This window comes from Sciurus vulgaris (genome assembly GCF_902686455.1).
Source record: "Sciurus vulgaris genome assembly, chromosome: 7".
In the NCBI taxonomy this organism is placed as follows: Eukaryota; Metazoa; Chordata; class Mammalia; order Rodentia; family Sciuridae; genus Sciurus; species Sciurus vulgaris.
In genome coordinates, this window is record NC_136467.1 from 75,952,598 (window position 1) to 75,971,661 (window position 19,064).

The 19,064-nt window shown below is 34.9% G+C and overlaps 1 protein-coding gene across 10 annotated transcripts in view; it reads right to left on the reverse strand.

Annotated features, from left to right (window-relative positions):
- The window catches only part of ORC3 (origin recognition complex subunit 3), a 70,142-nt gene that overhangs the window by 13,565 nt on the left and 37,513 nt on the right, over window positions 1-19,064 (reverse strand). For 9 of the 10 annotated variants that reach the window (XM_079146963.1, XM_079146962.1, XM_079146959.1 and 6 more), the window contains exons 12-18: window positions 17,992-18,108; window positions 17,061-17,140; window positions 9,955-10,088; window positions 6,230-6,309; window positions 5,180-5,280; window positions 1,210-1,351; window positions 282-398 (exon numbers count right to left, since the gene is read on the reverse strand). In XM_079146963.1, the coding sequence (XP_079003089.1) occupies window positions 282-398; window positions 1,210-1,351; window positions 5,180-5,280; window positions 6,230-6,309; window positions 9,955-10,088; window positions 17,061-17,140; window positions 17,992-18,108 (771 nt within the window). The remainder of the gene's footprint in view (window positions 1-281; window positions 399-1,209; window positions 1,352-5,179; window positions 5,281-6,229; window positions 6,310-9,954; window positions 10,089-17,060; window positions 17,141-17,991; window positions 18,109-19,064) is intronic. The other variant, XM_079146956.1, reaches the window with a different exon arrangement.

Below are 19,064 nucleotides of genomic sequence, written 5' to 3' on the forward strand. Positions count from 1 at the left end.
TAGAACTGACCTAATCGCTTAGCTTTTTGCTTAATGATAAGTACTAAGGTTAGATCACATACTTATTTTGACCTGACATAAACATAGAATTGGCTTGGTTGAGAATGCAGGATCAGAGAGCAGGAGATTGGGAATGAGGATAAGCTATTTCCGAAGGAACTTCTGAAGTATGAGGCAATTTGTGCTTTCCAAATAAAAGAGAAAGCATTAAAAAGGTAAAAGATGAGTTCAAAAGTATAAAAATATTCTATATACAGCTTGCATTTTTCTCTCTGACCTACCTCTGACCAGTCCACAAGGTTGATTAGCCTGCTACACTCCAGGTGCAGTTTATAAGCTATGCAGATGTCAGGGGCAGTATTTGGAATGCAGCCTTCTTCACTTTTCAGTGCTTCATTCTAAAAAATAAGTGAAGTAAGGTAACCACCTTTAAGAAATGGTAAGGAACAAATCAATTATTAGTGAAACCCTCTTAACTTAAATTTAGTAAACCAGTAAGTGGAATCTTGTTTTTCTTTCTTCAGTGAATAAAACTCTTCAATAGTTAGCTAATTCTTATTTAGGTTCAGGTCTTGGCCATAATCCCTCTTGCTTTTAGTTACTAGAGAAATAGTCCCAGGATCAGCACAAGCACATTCTTATTTTAATCATTAAGTTATTTTCCAAGACCACAGTGCATTTCTGACTGCATAAAGTTTAAAGAACTCTTTAGGAATAGTTATTAAAGTGGTCTCAACATTTGCCATTCCAGCAATTTTTACATTGAATTAGTAAATATCAATATTTCACTACTAGGGATATAAGTCATCTCTCAAAAGACTATCATCAACAACGCAGATCATTCTGTAGAAACCATCTGTGTTTTTTCAACCTATTTGAAATTATCGTTCTTTATTAAGAAACACAAATCTCACATACATAAGTGAGTAGTCTTCCCAAAGACTGCTGAAATCACACCACTTTTCTTCTGTGAGCCACCACCAGCCAAGAAGATAGATTTTGTGAGTTTTAAACTTATGATTTATGTATTAAAAATAACTGTGATTTTCGTTGTTCTTTAAATGTGAAATTATTCATGCTTTCTACTACTACCAACCTGGAGCTGCCTAGTCTCTGCTCATTAAAACAGAACTGAAAATTTGCAATATTTTTGTTGCAATGAAGCCTTGGCCTGAGCTCAGCTGTGAGAGATCAGAATCTTCTTCTTACCTTTAGATAATAATAAGGATTGTTGAGTGCAGTGTGGAGGGCGACTCGTGGAGCGGCATTTAAGTGCTCACGAAGGGTGTGGGCAGCACTGAAGTACACCACCTCATGCAGAGGCTGTGTCTCAGGAGGCAGAAGGTATTCTCTGAAACAGCCCAGGTCAGGTTATCAGCTTTTAGGTCAGCCATAGGTTTATTTTCAATATAACAATTTTGTCAATCCTCTATGAAAGGACTGAACAATTTACTTAAAAAGCAAAATCAACAAGCAAAAGAAACAAAACTTAAGTATTGGATCCAGGGCAGAAATGCACCTCATCCATATAATACTTTTAAACACTTCTTCTTCTAGATTATTTACTGTAAAAAAAAAAAAAAAAAAAAATTTCAGTTGTGAAACCTTTAGAAACAATATTTTACATTTCTTCTCACTTTAAAGTGGAATTCTTAAAGTATTAACACATTTCTTAGAGTAAAAATTATTCAGAAACTGAAGTATCCACTCTAACAGCAAGCATTTGACTCTTTCTTGGCAGTGTCATACATAGCCTCAAGCTTGGAATTAAGTTAAGGAATCACAAAAATTAAGTTTGGATCACAAAAAATGTTTAAGTTGATATCTTTCAAGGAAAGAGTTATTATACACTATGATTATGTTTTACCTAGCAGCAATAAAGGCTAAATTTTAGTTTCAGTGTATTAAAAAACTTCAATAAAATTTTAATTATTTAAAAAAAATCACATATCTCAGAATTCTTTAATTTTTCACTTACAAGATAGGTGGCAAATTAACTTTAATGAAATTTAAATTAAAAAAATAAGGCATTAAAAAGTTTACTTTGAGGGCTGGGGTTGTGGCTCAGTGGAAGAGTGCTTGCCTGGCATGTGTAAGGCACTGGGTTCGATCCTCAGCACTACATATAAAGAAATAAAATAAAGGTCCATCAACAACTGAAAAATATTAAAAAAAAAAAAAAAGTTCACTTTGAATGTACCAGCCCACACGCCTATAATCCCAGCAGCTCAAGAGGCTTAGGTAGGAGGAGTGTGTGTCCAAAGCCAAGCTCAGCAAAAGCGAGGCGCTAAGCAACTCAGTGAGACCCTGTCCCTAAATAAAATACAAAATAGGGCTGGGGATGTGGCTCAGTAATCCAGTGCCCCTGAGTTCAATCCCAGGTACCAAAAAAAAAAAAAAAAAAAAAAAAGTATGAGCTTATCAGCTGGTCTGTGCCATGACAACAACATTATTCTTAGGTGGCCTGGAGAGCAGTAAACTGGAATGGAGCTTTGGCGTACACAATCAAAAACAGTGATAAGTTACGAACAAGATTAGTTAACTCACATGCCTTCATAAAGAAGATTCCCAGGGCTTAATCCAGTCCTGAGTTTAAAGTATGTCAACCACATGACAGACTGTGTCAACTCTTTTCCAATTAGTATAGGCAAGCAAATCAAGCAGTTACCCTAGTCCAGCCACAAGAGATATTCCTCATCTTCCAGGAATAATGAAAATTCCTCTCCTTCCTGACTTTCTTTTCTCCTATTGGAAAGTTTACCACTTTCTAGAAAAATCCCTCTACACTTGCTCTACCCTGGTTAGGTCAGTGGTTTTGAAAAAAGAGAAAGCAAAAAAAACATTCAACATGTGCATCATTCCTCACCATCTCTCTCCTCTTTTCTCAAGAGTTCCTGACCTACTCATCCCACTTCTAGGTGCTGTTCCTTCTCCAGAATCCAATGGAACAAAAGAGTATGTTTTGAGTTGACCCTCACTAAGGACCAATATTCTGCTATCTCATTTACTCAAGACTGAGTTAAATCAGCTGAGGAAGTAGTTTCTGTGATGATAATTGCTTCCCTGGAAGACCAGTTACCAATTTGTAATTTCTGACCATATAAACTCTTCCTATACCAATGTCATGCAGTTATTCCCCAATCATTATGGCTCTCACTAAAAGACCTTGTTGAAGTTCCTGCTATGTAATAAAGGCTGGATATTTAACAAGGCGACTGCATAGAATCAATTACAGAAACTCAAACTATTGTCTTACATTTGTACTTTTGTTTCTTTTCCTGTCTTCATAAAATGTTTAAAAACTCAGACAAATCTCAAGTCAAAATGCCTTTTGGAGATTCTCAAAGAATCTCTATCAGAGGCAAAATAAAATACCTGCTTTATTTATTTCCACTGGGCTACATTGGTTGAATAATAGTGATAAATCCGTACTATACATTAGAATTTTTGTCCAACTGTAGACTTGGGGATTGGCATAAAGATGCCAATGCTTTGGTAACTGATTTGCTTTGATAAGAAAGAAGCAACGAATCTGGCATACTAGAGTACTTTGTGATGTTCATCTGGTTTCAGGTCAGAGTTTACAACAAAGGTTAGGCCTTTCCTCAAAGAGATACCTCAGAGGAACTGATAAGATTTTTATCAACAAGGGCAATAAAGTCAAAGTGTGATTTTGGTGAAACTTAGAAAGTGGCAACTTTTTTTCTTGGCTCTCTGCATTTGCCAACTTAATCTCATCTGTCAGTTTTTTTGCTCATGGTCTACTGTGAACCTGCCTTCCCCTGAAGTCTGTGACTTATATTCTCCAGAACTCCAAGCTCTGTTCAAACATCAGTAGTGTGCCCCCTCCAGGCAATATGGAGAAATGGAGAGGGACTTTTGGCAGATGTCAGGAGATTTAGACTATGTGACATGGGAAGTCATACCTCTCCCTGGGCTTTAGCTGCTACATGACTCCTTACTCCCTTTTAGTTTACAATCCTAATCCCTTTTTAGGATAGAAAATCTTGGTAAAAACAAAACACATTTCGATCATGCTCAGCATTATTTCAATTACTGCTCAGAAACATTAAAAAGTCAGGCATATTAGGTCAAAGATCATGAAAGGGGGAATGGTTGGTTTTACTTCAGAGCCTACAATTTGGGATTTGTAGGAACTCAGGAACCTGACATCTGGCTTACAGATGATGATAAATCACATTGCAAAATTATTCTCAGTCACTACTTGGCAAAAGGGAAAAGTCAAGAGCTTGGGGATAGAAACTGTAAGAACAGAAGACCTCATAGGGCAAAGTTACCTCTTATCGGTTCTAAAATGTAATTCTTTTATTTTTAATACTTTATTGTTCTTTAAATGCATGTTGGATCTGTGGTTGTTTCCCTTTTCTTTTTTCTTTTTTTTGGTGGGGACGGGGGGGGGGGTACCAGGGATTGATTTCAGGGGCATTTGGCCACTAAGGCACATCCCAGACCTATTCTGTATTTTATTTAGAGACAGGGTCTCACTGATTTATTTAGTGCCATGGTTTTGCTGACACTGTCTTTGAACTTGGGATCCTCCTGCCTCAGCCTCCTGAGCTGCTGGGATTACAGGGGTGCACTATCTTGCCTGGCTAAAATGCAATTCTTACCAGGTCAGTTCAATATTGGAATGCATCACTTTGTTATGATACATTGCTCTTTAACCTTCTGCTTTGTCATAATTTTGCCACTTTTCTAGAAATAATAAATTCTCCCCAGTAACTAGAAACAATGACTGCTCCCACGCTGTACTGGAAAATGGAGAGTTATCACTTTCTGGCAGAACATGTTATTTGTCAGAAAACCACTCTCTTCGATAACTGAGCAGATATTTTTTCAGTACTTTTTTCTATTCAATGCCTCACCCTCTGTTGAGTTTGACCTGCCATTAAAAAATAATAAACTGACAAACATTTTTATCTTTTTAATTATTAAATCATTTCCTTTTGTATACCTCTGTTCTTAAACCGACTGTAAAGAATAAGCTAAGTCATTTAATTAGGCAACTTAATAACAACAAAAAAGGAAGTGAAATTAAAATTCTAAGCAGGATGGAGGAACCTTAAAGGGCAGGAGAAAAATGTCCTGGATTGGTGATGGACAGCTATTATGCCAGGATTATTTGAAAAAATAGAATGACTTTTAGCTATTGACTCACCTCACTAGACAGTCAATGAAGTTCACAACTTTTTCTCTGAGTACTTCAAACCTGGTTTGCTTCTTACTTGTTCTTCTCAACTCCTTCATTTCCAATAAAGACTAAAGGGTTAAAGAATACCTTTCATAGTGATTCTGAGAAAAACTTTCACAGGGATCTCTGCTACTCAACATGAGGTAGCTGATGCCCTTTGCTTAAGGAGGATGTGCAAATCAAAATGGGTTTTACTTTTTTATTTGTAAGGTCTAGCAAGAATCTCTCCTCTCAGATGTTCTGCTTCAAACATACATCAAGTGAATTTTCAGGGAGAAAGGGAAAGGGAAGTTCACTTTATCAGTAAGTTATGTAGCAGAGTGCTCACTATTCACAATACATTAGTTCAATAAAGAAAGGGAAGGAGAAAAGGAGGACGAGGTGAAGAAGGAGAAAAAGAGGTACAGAAAAGCACCACCACCATCACCTTGCCTTTATGTCATACTAACAGAATAGATTCCACATGTTTTCTTGTGAAGAATGAAACTTTATGCTACATTTGTCATTAATTTGGTAATGTGGTAAAGATATTCTTTGTTTTGACAATCAAGATCCTAAAGTTAGAACTATCCGAAAATAATATATTGGACATGTGGCTCAATTTATGTTCTATATTATGAATATGCATTAGAAAAAAAAGTATCTAAAAAACTAACGAGTTAGGCCTTTTGGAATCTTCCAGTTTGATCATATACATCAGAAAAACATATACATCAGATAAATAATCAGATTTTTTTTAGCAACCATGTTCCCACTTTTCCCTTGGTGCCTGTTTTTTTCTAGTCTATAGGAATAGTTTACTAGCTGACTAGTAAATTGCAGACTATGTTCATGTGCAGTTGAGGTTGGCAGCATGATAAAAACAGGATGTTTGATTTATAAGTGAGTTACAAAGTCTGCATTGTTCCTGATTGTGGTTTAAAATGAAAACAAAAACATCCCGACAAATCTAGAGCACAGAGTGAAAAAGTGGAGCTTCACATGATGCAGCTGGAAGAAAAAGAAAAGAGACCTGACCTTCTGAAGATGATAGAGATCTGTCTTCTGAAGCCCCTTTGGCTGTGATCCAGAAGCATCTTCTTCCTCTTTGGCATCTGCTTTTAATACAAAACCAATATAGCAATTAGTGTAAATCCAAGTCGAGAGAACAAACAGTTGTACTAATCCAAAGGAAATAAAACTTTCACCTATTGCTTTTCTTAAAATGTGGCAAGAGATCAAGGTTCCATCATATAAAAATGATATTTCTTCTAGAAACTGAAGGTCAACAAATGTTACATAATTTATGCTGTAGTGAGGTTTTTAAAACCTAGTTACTGAATTTTAAGTGTTACCACAATGAAAACAAAACAATGAAATCAAACAAAATCCCCTCAAATGAACAGCAGAAAATCTCAAATATTTGTGCTATTATAAATAGCTTTGTTAAAAATCAAACTAAAATCCTTTTCCTTTGTACCAAGATTGTAAACAATATAATCTACAACTTGACAAATCTGGCTTCAACTATCCAATTCACTATTTTTAATACAACACTGAATATGAAGAGGGCAGTGTGCAAAAAATTGTGAAATAATCCACTAACGGGTAACTTATAAGCTGTTCCTATAGAGCATGAAGCTCTGACCCCTCTTCCAAGTGCAGGTATGTCTTGGGAACCTGACACTTGCATGACATTTGACTCAAATCTAAGACAGAAGGATATACATGATTCTCAAAGAAATTTCTTTTAGCTATAGATAATTCCTGGTTTAAGAAAGACATAAGGTTAAAATATCCACTAAATTCTTTATTCCATTTCATTAACATGTAACAGTCTTAAAATAGAGCTGATATAAAATTCTGCCCTACTTAACCCTCCCTAACTGTAATGTGTATTTAGTATAAGAGTCAGAGTAGCATATAGTCAAATATTTTCTACATATTCAATGTGGAGAGTTTGAGTTACACTGTTACTAATGTTAATTGATTACTGAAAATTGAGACATTTCTTTAAAGAGTGGTTTTGCTATAATTGTAAACATTCCTTATTCTTTAGGGTTTTTTTTTGAGTAACTTTTTAAAAAATATATATTTAGATGTTGACAGACCTTTATTTTATTCATTTATTTATATGTGGTGGTTGAGAATTGAACCCAGTGCCCCACACATCCTAGGCAAGCACTCTACCACTAAGCCACAATCCCAACCCTCTTTAGGCTTTTAAGCACCTTAACCTTCAACCTTCCCATTTGAAAAAGCTGCATTCCTTTATTTAGTGCTAGAATACCACAGAATTTATTCTCTAGAATGAAAGTTAATTATCTTATATTCTTCTAAGTTTTCTGTCCTATCTGTGACATTAAGGGTGGCCCCCTCACTGTGCATTAAAACCATGAATTGGTGAGAAACAAAAACAAAAAATAATAAGCTGACTGTGAAGAGAGTGGGCTATAGTCCGGGTACTGCCACTAGCTAGTTGTGCAGTCTCAAGTTATTGTCTTTATGGACTTTAGCTTCTGATTGTAGTTTAACTACTAACTGTTCTTAATTCTTGCTTTTAAAATTTTCATGTTCTGAAAAGTGGTTCAGGTCATGCTGTGTGGTGAGAGAGTAATGTCCAAAATAGGACCTGGAGGGAACCCCTTTAATGCCTATGGAGAACTTCCTCACTCTGAACTACAGCTGCCACTCTACGGTCAGGCAAATTTTTTGCTTTCATCTTATAGTACCCATCAGATCAGGTGCTTTGCACTGGAGATATGGGGAGACATGGAAAGATTTCTGCCAAAGATGCTTCCTAAATCTAAAGGATTTTTTCTTCCCAGTACTGGGAATTGAACCCAGGGTCTCACACATGTAAGGCAAGCACTGTTACCTTTGAGCTATATCCTCAGCACACAGCTCTAAATCCAAAAGATTTTTTTTTTTTTTTTTTAATGAGTAACTACCCATTTATTGAATTTGATTCCAGTATAATTTTTAAATCCTTTCTCAAAGGTAGTCATAGGAGAAATGTCAATTTTATTAAGATTACAGATTCCTAAGAACATTTAAAACACATGGTATCAGTAAGAGCTGTGCCATTTCAAAAGGTTGCTATTGCTTCTTTGTGTTCAAGTAGCCTGCTGCTGCTGCTCTGTACATGGTTATGTAACACATTTCCATTTCCCTTGAAAATAAAATGAGGCATGGGGTAAGCAATGTTCTAATGTTGGGTACTTCCTTAATGGTTGTGGATAGAGAAGGATCTAAGTACAGGAGTATACTGACATGGTTACAAGCATTTGAAATGGCTCTAGTAGTAGTTTTGGTAAACTGGAGAACCCAATGATTTGCCCCCGCTGTGGGTGGATGAATAAACTGCAGGTTATGATGAGTGTTTGCTCGATGAATAATGCATGAATAGGCATGGATTCCTTGCTTTGGTGATATTTTTGAGATAAATGTTAGTGATGTCCTAAAAGTAATCCTCCCTTTTGCAATCCAAGTTTGGATGTCACAAGTCACTCGTAGGGTGTAAAAACATGTAAAAATCCTGCTGCATGTTGGTTACAGGATATCCATATCCTAGAAATGCTTCATCAGGAAGCAAATACCAATCATCCATTGTTGGTGCTTTAAGGTTGACTTGAAGTCAAGTGAGACTACAGTAGATCTTATGTTTGCTGGTGTACCATATGCAAACAAAGTCACAGCAACAAGGAGATGAACTAAAGTTAGTTTCATGGGAGCCTTCATGACACCCAGACTAGAGGCGGCAGCCTCAGGACACAGAAACAAAAACCCAAAATATTTTTAACACAAAGGAATATTTGGGAAACATATGAAGGATTAAAATGGATATTCCAATTAAGATATTTTCACCATGCCATCTCCAATCTATGTGTTTATATATACACCAAGCTATCTCCTTTCCTATATTCCATTAAAACTTCACCTAAATAGCAGAAAAGTAAAAGTTACATACCTGTATTTTTCCTAGCACTATATGCTGGTGCTAGAAAAAAAGCAAGAAAATAGCCCAGGAAAAAGTCAGTTATCAGTATCAATCTGTGGGTCCCATTAGAACACAGAAGACCTGGAGCATTAGGGAACAGAATATGACTACCTACCTACACCTAGTCAGGTAACCCAAGTATTCAGCAAATATAAATGATCGTGTGGTGGTCACTAAAATAAAAGAAACTCTAAACCTGCAACACTGAGGAGTGCCAGGCTGTCTCAGTTCATTTAGGATTGAAAGATTCAAGCTTCTGTAAATCTGATTAAAGCAAACTCCATGCATATTTGGTAATCAGCATATTAATGAGCCTCACTGCTGTGAAAGCAGTACATCAATATTAATTTTTCAGGCTTACAAATGATTTTTGCAGTGTTTTTGAAATCTATAAAGAACTTGATGAAATGCTTATTAAGAGAAAACATCTAAAAGGAGTCATTAATTATGATGCCTTGTTACTATAATCTTTTATATTCTTTTTGTTGCCTTTTTTTAAGATAAGTCCTCCAAACTGTGGACATGAAGAAAAGAATTTTCCCTGCCCATTTGATACTCTTCATTGATTAAACCATATCTAGAAGAGACGTATTTGGCCTATTTGTGATGGTTAAGATGTGACATTCTCAGGCCTGGTATACTGAGTGATCAAGAACTACTCTATCTCTTCATCTCTCAGCACATCAGAAAGAGGGGTTTTCAATGTCCTTTTGGTTAAATGACTGTCACAGCCAGTAGAGTTGGCAGGATATTATACTCTCACCATCAAGGCTCTGAAACTGGGCCAGGAACTCCTCTATTCTCTTTGCTGTGCTGCCAAGCTGCTTTTCAGAAGAGGATTTAAAAACCATGAAACATTTCTGAAGTATGGTCATCAGTTCATCCTTTGCCAACATTCTACAAAAGAATCAGTAAAAGAAAATGTAATATAACTGGAAATTAAAATACTTAAAAAACATTTTCTACATATTAAATATTTCTGTTCAGAGGAAAATGGTATAAGTTCTTTCTTAGTAGCTACCAACTTTTTTGGGGAGAGATTTTCTTCAATGCTTATTTTTGCAGAGCTGGGAATCAAACCCAAGACCTTGTACATGCTAGGCAAGACTGAGCTACATCACCTGCCAAAATTTTCCTCAATACATGTGACACTCAGAAGTATTCTTGAAGAGTTCTCATTGTAAAGCTTGGCATAGAAAATATACAGGGATCTGGGTTCATACACCTGGCTTTGACACATACTATTTTTGCAATGTAATATGAATTTAGTAATATGGAGTAAGTTTACTATACATCTCTGATCCTTGGTTTTCTTGTCTATAAAATGGAAATAATAACTCACATATTTTGCATGTTCGATGGAGACTTAAAAATTAAATAAGATGCATTTCAAGAATCCAGTATGGTACCTACTACACAGAAGGCATTTTATATTAGTTTCCTTTTCTTTTTGATCTAAATATACATAGATTCAAGAAATGTCTACTGAGGATCTGACTCACTAAACGCAAGCTTGTTTCAAATGAACAAAAATATAAGCATCACTATCATTTTTCTAATTATTACCATTTAAACTATATTTTATATCTCCTAAGGACTTTATGAACATTAGTCAGTAAATCCACTGAACTTTAAATAATTCTGCTTGTTATTTATAGTACAAGCAAAAATCTTTGTTAAAATGGAAAGAGAACATGGACAATCTAAAATTAGAATCCTGTTCCCAGGGTTATCACTTACAGGATCTCTCCATTAAGATCATACTAAAACAACATCATCAAATGAAATCAGGGTCAATATAAGTAATTATTAAGTGGTGGCATTACACAAGTATATAAATGACACGAGGTTACAATAATAAAAAGTTCTAATATTAACCACAAAGACACAGTCAAATCCTGAATGTGGACATTTTGCAAAATAAACTTAAGTTTGACAATATTTATAATAAAATTTTGGTTAAAATACTGATTAATTAAATTGGGGAAAAAAGATATAAAGCTAAACAGATTATGGTAACTAAGAAATTACTTTGTTACTTCAACCAACAAATGTATACAACTAATAAATATAGAAATTGGTAGGGGTAGACAAAAAATAAAATTTCCATGGTGTTAAGAAACAGTCTATAAAAAAAAAAAAAAAAAAGAAACAGTATAAAACGTTATCTTCTTTCTATGAATGAAAGGCAGCTAAGAGGTCAAAAAAAATAGGCTAAGACATTTCATTCTTGATTATCTCAGAGATTAAGTTTCTTATTTTCTATTGGTTACATGAAATTAAACTGTTAAGAGAGTAAACTCAAAGTTAGATGCACTAGAACAATCCATTATACTTGAGCTTTAGCCTTACTCTAATAGACAAAGTCAGTATTTCCAGTGTCCAAGAATTCAAAGGCACTGGCTTGCTTGGAGGAGGGCAGAGGATGAGGTAGTACCAGAGGTCTAACCTATATCAGCAATACACTGAGGATTATTTATTACATAGATTGCCACATTTCTCCTCCACTTTGAGATTCAAATAACAGAACACTGAGGAAGGTCAAGCCTAGTCTACTATTAATCTTCAGTGTGCAAAAGCAAAAAAAGGTATTATGTCATATAATTTTGAAACAGGCAAACTTTATTAGTCATAACTTCTAATGTGCGTTTGATTTTGAAAGGGGTAGATCTTTTACCTCAGATGTAAACTTCCTGGAATTGAGATATTTGTTATTCCTCTTATTCTTAGCCTAATATCATGTTCTTTATTTTCTTCCTCCTGTGGTAGTAAGGATTGAGGCTCTGCACATGCTAGACAAATGCTCTACCACTGAACTATATCCTAACCTTTAAAATTTTGAGACACGGTCTCAACTAAGTCATCGAGGCTGGCTTTAAATTTGCCATCCTCTGGTCTCAGTCTTCCAAGTAGCTGGGATTATAGTTGTCCACCACCCTGCCCAGCTAAGATTATGTTCTTACTGTTTCCAGAGTGCTAGAAGATCTTATACCCTTCCAAGTATTTACTGGCTTCACATGAAACAAGATTTAATGTAAAGCTAATCAGAAATTATGATTTAATCAACCCAATAAAGTCGTTAGTTAAAATCTTTTCAAGTAAAGTTATATACACACAGAATCAACAAAGACACCTGCTTTCATTTCTATTAGTTAACATCATTCTGCACTCTAGCCACTACACTAAATTAAAAGAAGTAGTATAAATATTAGGAAGATGAAATTATTACTTGCATATGATATGACTATTAGTGATAAAATCTAAGAATTATAAAAATACAATAAAGTTAAGGGGTGGGTGAATATAACATAAATGTGTGTGGGTGTGTATACATCCATATACACATAAGTAATACCTTATAGATTAAACTATGTAATGGAAAAAAGAACATGTTCAAAATGGCCTTGAAAACTGAAATGTGAAAGGGAAGGTCATAGCATGATTCTTTCTGCAGTCTTCATTTCTTCTCACTGAGACTCGCCTATGTGAAATCTAAGTGAAGAAATAAGATCAACAACTAAATCTAAAGGAAGATGAAATGAACAAGAATCTTCTCAACCTATTGAGCTTGTGGTTGCTCAGCAGTACAGTGATGAACAATCTCAATAAAAGGAGCCACAAACTTAAAAGTCAGAATATTACACCTAGGCAGGAGAGAGATGAAGGAAAACCTGAGGTTCAGCATCCTGCCCTGGAAGCTGAACTCCACGAACTGTCTAAGCCAAAGACTGGAGGTAAACACTTGATGTCAAGAGGTGAGTCTGTATCAGATTTAAAGCCCACTAAAGTGTCAGATGCATGTAATGGAAAAATAAGACATTTAAATGAAGATGGGATGAAAAAATGCAACTGTTCTTAGCTTTACAGTTTTCTTAAAAAAAAAAAAAACAAAGCAACAAAAACTGGAATACTCAGCAACATACACTATAGCAAAATGTGTAAGACCTATAAAATTATGAAAGCTCTGAATAAATGATTAGACAGTTTAAGTTCTAATATTCAATATTATCAGATACAAATCATTTCAAGTCAATCAATACTTCTACCATTGTGTGAAACAAAATTCTGGTGGATATATTTTAAAACTCAATAAAATATGGAAAAAAATCATTTTTGATAAAGAAAATGTGTACTTCAGTGCATGTATTGGGACTGTTAATATATCAAAAAGTAAAAGCTACAGTGATTAAAATCAGATGGTCCTTACTTAAGAATGGATAGGTCAATAGAAGATACTAATAATCCAGAGAGAGATCAAGATATATATAGAAAAACACATTGATCTACTAGTGTACAATGATACAAAAGTCTTTATATTTTATACTCAGAAAATCTATATCTGTATATTCATTTTGTGGAAATTATACAAATGTGTAAACACATATGCTGTGATTACTGTTTGTAACAGGAATTAAAAACGATCTAAATATATAGCCAATAAAGGAATGATTAAAATTTATGCTTCTAAGATATTATATAAAGATAATAAACAATGAGGAAGAACAATCTATATTACCAACGATGATGGCTAACATTTATATGCACATATATGATACAGTACATTATGAAGTACTATTATTATTCCCATTTCTGAGAAAAAAGAGGCACAAAGAATTTAAGTAATTTGTCTACAGTCCCAAAGCTAGTAACTGGCAAAGCTGAGATCTGAACCTACACTATCTGGCTTACATTCATGCTCTTGCTGACCATGTTATATACTGCATCACAAAACAGTGTCCATTGTAGAATATTAAGTGTGAAACAAAATAACTACCATGACAAAATCAAATCTTAAACACTAACTAATGGGGGTGTCTGGCAAATCATGTACTGTCAATGTATAGACTATGGTTTTTAACCCTGAATGAAATGGGGAATTAATGGAGGGTATTGATCAATGGAGTGACATTATTAACTATGTTTTAAATGAACTATTCTGACTTCTATTTTGAAGAAAAACCTGTAGGGGAGGAAATGCGGAACCAAGAAAACCAGACAGAAGGTTACTGTAATAACCCAGGTGAAAGATGATAATGACTAAAAGCAAGATGGTAGCAGTTAAAGAGGAGGAGGTTTGGTTTCTGATAAATTTTCAAAGCAGAGCCTATGTTTTTAGCTTGAAGAATTGGTAGGAAGCAGAAATTGCCAGGTTTCAAGAGGCAGATCAGGAATTCAGTTTTGGATACGTCAGCTTTGAATGTATATTGTATCTCCAAATGATGTTATTAAACGGACGATGGACCAGAACAGCCTGGTTTCAGGAGAGAGTTGTGGGCTTATGATTAAGCCTCAGGGTGCTATAATGTTAGGGCGTCAAAGAGAAGAGAAAACACTAACAAGACTGACAAGGAGGCTACACTGAGGTGGGAGAAAAAAAAAGAGGGACTGAGTACTAGAAATCATTAAGAAGTGATGACCTGTGTCAAATATGAATAATAAGCTAGACTACAAGTGCACATCACCATGCCAGACTCCTTATAAATACTCTTTAAGGTCATCAAATATTCATGAAGTAGATCAATGGTTATTGAAATGTGCCAGTTTTCAGGGATGGGGGAGGATTTTTCAAGAGAAATACTGTCTTTAGTAATTTTTACAAAAATTCAAATAAATGTTAATATTTTTGTTTCTAACAGCACCTTAGCAAAATTTCTTTCCAGAGCAACACTCAGTGATCATTTTAATCTTAGTTCCTCTTATGACCTGAATTTAAGTTTGAAAATAGGGAAGAATGCCTGGCTTTCTAAATTCAGATGATTCTTACTTAGAATGCTTAAACTGAAAAGTGTCCCTGACTTCTTGTCCACATCTGATCTGTAAAAAGAGAAAAGATTAATTCTATTCTGGAGGTTCCCAGATTCCTCTCCTCTTTGAAAATGCCCAGATTCTTATCTGTCCTTGCTGTAGATGCTATTCTGATTCTCAGTGCTTTTTATATCTCTATACTTTTGACTGCCCATGTTTCTGATCTGAGCTTAAGAAAATGACTGAAATGTCATTTTCTATTTATTGTTTCTTTTATTGACATCCCCAAACCTATATTTTAGATTTTGGTAAAGAACAGCAGCTGGTATAAACCAGCTTTGGACTCAGACCTGCATTAGAATTTTGGTTCCATCAACAGATAAGGGACCTCAGGCAGGTCAATGAATCTTATCTGTGCTTCTGTTTCATTAGGGGTCAAGTGTGGCTAATCATATCTACTCTAAGAGGGACTGTATTAGATTGGAAAATGTAACAAAAGTTCCTTAACATAGTGTCTGGCACACCACAAGCCTTCAGTGAATGGTGGTTACTATTACTGTTATGTGCTTACCGTACTTTTGAATTGGCATTTTTTTTTTTTTTTAGCTTTTAATTTTTACAGACTGCATTTTGATTCATTGTTCACAAATGGGGTACAACTATACCAAGATTAGCAGGGAGGTTCAAAAGGAAAAAAACAACTTACTCCCTGACAAAAGAATATGAGTTTGGGAATATTTAAATGGAGAAGGAGGGAAACAAATAATCATGAAATTAGAACAGAAAACCCAGCAAGAACCAACTGCATATTTAAGACAGTCATGTTTACTTGAATACAAAGCAAAAGAAATCTCAGAAATATTTTAGTTCAAGTTTATAAATGTAAAGAAATCATTTATTGGGATTTAAAGAAACAGAACAAAAGCAGCTTTTCAGTCAGTGGCAACTGAATTTCCATGGGGGGTTGTTTTTCCAGATAGCATGAAATTAGTTTCATATCTTAACAGTGCACCTGCTAGAGCACTAATATTTGTATTATTAAGTTTTTGGACTTAAAGTGCTTTAAGTGTGAATGTGCCTCCTACTATAACCATCTGTTCTTTTCTTGTGGACCCAGGGGAAACTAGGACTCAAAAATTATTCAGTTTTCAGACTTTATTACTAGACTGTATACAGAAACTGAGCTCACATTTGATTCCCCTTTCTCACTATCAAAGTGATCATTATATTTTACAGAAGACTAAAAGTCACCATACACAGAAGAAGTAAAGACAAGAATACTAATGAGGATAAATTTTTTATTCACAGTACTGCGGGCTGAACCCAGGGGTGCTCTTCCACTGAGTTACATCCCCAATCCTTTTCATTTTTTTATTTTGAGACAGGGTCTAAGTTGCCTCAAATTTGTGATCCTCCAGCCTCAGCTCCCAAATTGCTGGGATTATCTGCATGCACCACCATGCCTAGGAAAATGTAAGTATAACTTCAAAAGGTTTATTTGTCAGGAATGGTAAGTGATCTTTGATACCCAGTAATAACACTACAATATCTTATTTATATAAAATTAGATAAATAATTTATGAATTATCCAGTGTTAAAGTGTATAGGGCCATTTAGGTGGGTAAAGGCATCAAAGTCACTGCCTACTCTTTGTTACTCCTAATCAAGGTCAGCTGTGATCTCCTTTATAGGGTGTATATAATTCAATGATGCCATTTCTCTACCCAATCAAGTTGGGGCCACGGTGAGCTTATCTTCCATGATTTACTTTTCCTGCCATGTTAGGTTGACTGGATTAAAATGATCCCCATTGAAGCTCTTCCCGTGAAGTGTCAATATATGACTAAATAATCACAGATTTTCCTTTAAAAACCAAAGTCCAAAAACAAAGAAATAAATGATTGCTACAGTAAAAACACCATCAGCTATAAGCATAAATTCAAGATATATATGCCAGCAAAGAAATGGATGGTTACTAGATTAAAAACATCATAAGTTATAAGTATAAATTCAAGCTATAGCTACTTATGAAACATTTTGGCAGGCAGAGTTCTGGAGGAAGGTGTTCCTGGCAGGCTTAATGCAGACAAAAAAAGAAAACAACAACAACAACAGAAAACCTACCTCAGCAGCTGCAAGGCTGATGCATACTCCTCTGAATCCCATATGTTCTTTTCTAAACATGTGCAGTACAACTCTCTAATCTGTAAGTGAACATTATTTGTGAGGCACCAAAAGTTAGACATTAAGTTTATATTCTGCTAGTTTGGCAAAATCATACATATATGGTCAACACACAAAATAATTTATGTTGTTAAAAACTAACTCTTTTTTTTTTAGATGAAAACAACCTTGGCATTTATCACAAAGATCAGATGCTTCAAGAATGTAATTTACATAAAAGTAAAATAAGGACATATAATACAGGGATTGGCTAATATCACTAGTTACCTAGCAGTAAGAAAATGATAAATGCGAGGAAAAAAGGCCCACTGAGGTTGAAATCATCTCATAAACAAGTCTTTCTTACATACTTGTATTTGTTTTCCAAACCTTTAAGTTAAGGATCTGAAAATTAGGAATTATTCCATTAAAATCTACTTCATATATGGGTCATAGCTTTAGGATACAACATAAACGTTAGCTGAGCATAATTTTGCAAGTAGAACTGTCTCTTAATTCTTGGTACAATGTAAGGTTAACCATTAAGCATTTTTCAGATTCCTTTTTCCAGGTCACTAAGAGTGGCAAACTAGCTCTCTGTATGTATAGGTGAAAAAGAAATGCAAAACAAGGAAAATTTAAATGCTTCAGCACAAATACATTGTAGGGAAAACAATACTGCTGGGATTCATGTGGCTGTTTCTAGCTGTGGCCACAGAACAAACAACAACACTGTTTCAATTATCAGTAATATGTACAGCTGGAGTGGATTGTGCTCTATTGTAAAAATTAGATTCATTTCAAATTCTGAAGCTTGGATGCTACAGAAATCAAAACAAGAAAGCACTGCTATTTCTATTTTGTAGATTCCAAGTCTGAAAGTCTTATTTACCTGTCGACCCAGTGGGTACTTGGGAAGAGAAGAGGTGAAATTATGAAGACATTTCAAAACCAGGAAATAATTCAAATGGTAAACATGCAGATTTTCTAGTAATGATTGTGTTTCTTCCTAAAAATCAGAGTACATTATTAATATTTAAGGTAGCAAAATAAAATAACAATAAAATCTACCTCATAGGTGTACACACACACACACACACACACACACACACACACACACACATTTATTTCTGGAAAATTCAGGAGAGCTACAACTATAAATTAGCTTCCTCAATTCATGAAAATTTGAAATACATATTAAATTTAGGATAAAGGCTGGGTATTTTTTATACATATCAGTCTGGTGATATTTTACACATATCAGAGTTGATAATTAAATGTTATCTCCTGGTGTCTCTATCATTGCCACAGTATCTTGGCCCCCCAAATTACAAGTATGCAAGAGAGTATCTTACCACATTCCTGCCTACATCAATCACCCTGTTATATGCTACAGGGCGGGAAGGTCCATTTGTCCTCCACCTCACTGGCTTAGAAGTGTGAAGAGATTACCAGAAAGCACAGTACAATATAATGAACAATTGCCAAAGGTCTGCTTATGATTTTCTCAAGTTGTTCTAGAGTGTGTCTGGAGGTGAAGAAGAAAACCTACAAGAAGCACCAGAACTGATTCTGATAAATTTCTGATGTGCTAAGAATCTTCAATACTGGTTTTTCTCAATTTACCAACTGAGAAAAGAAAAATGAAAAAAAGAAATCTGAGGTCAACAAGCTTATGATTTTAGAATCCTGCAAGTTTAATAAAGGGGAGAGTGTCTTAAGAAACCTATAGACGATATAAATACTAGGGGAGAGAAAAGTGTTAGGCTTTCTAGAAATACTTGAATTAAGTACATAAATTGATTTCCTTAAATGAAGCATATGAAATTGGTCATTCATTAAATATGCTGAGCATAATGTAACCTCTCCTTGACAGGACAGGATCAACATGAAGAGCATCACTAGTAATTACTCATTAGTCGCAATATAGACAGTGTAGGTGGTAGAGAAATAGACCTAACCTTA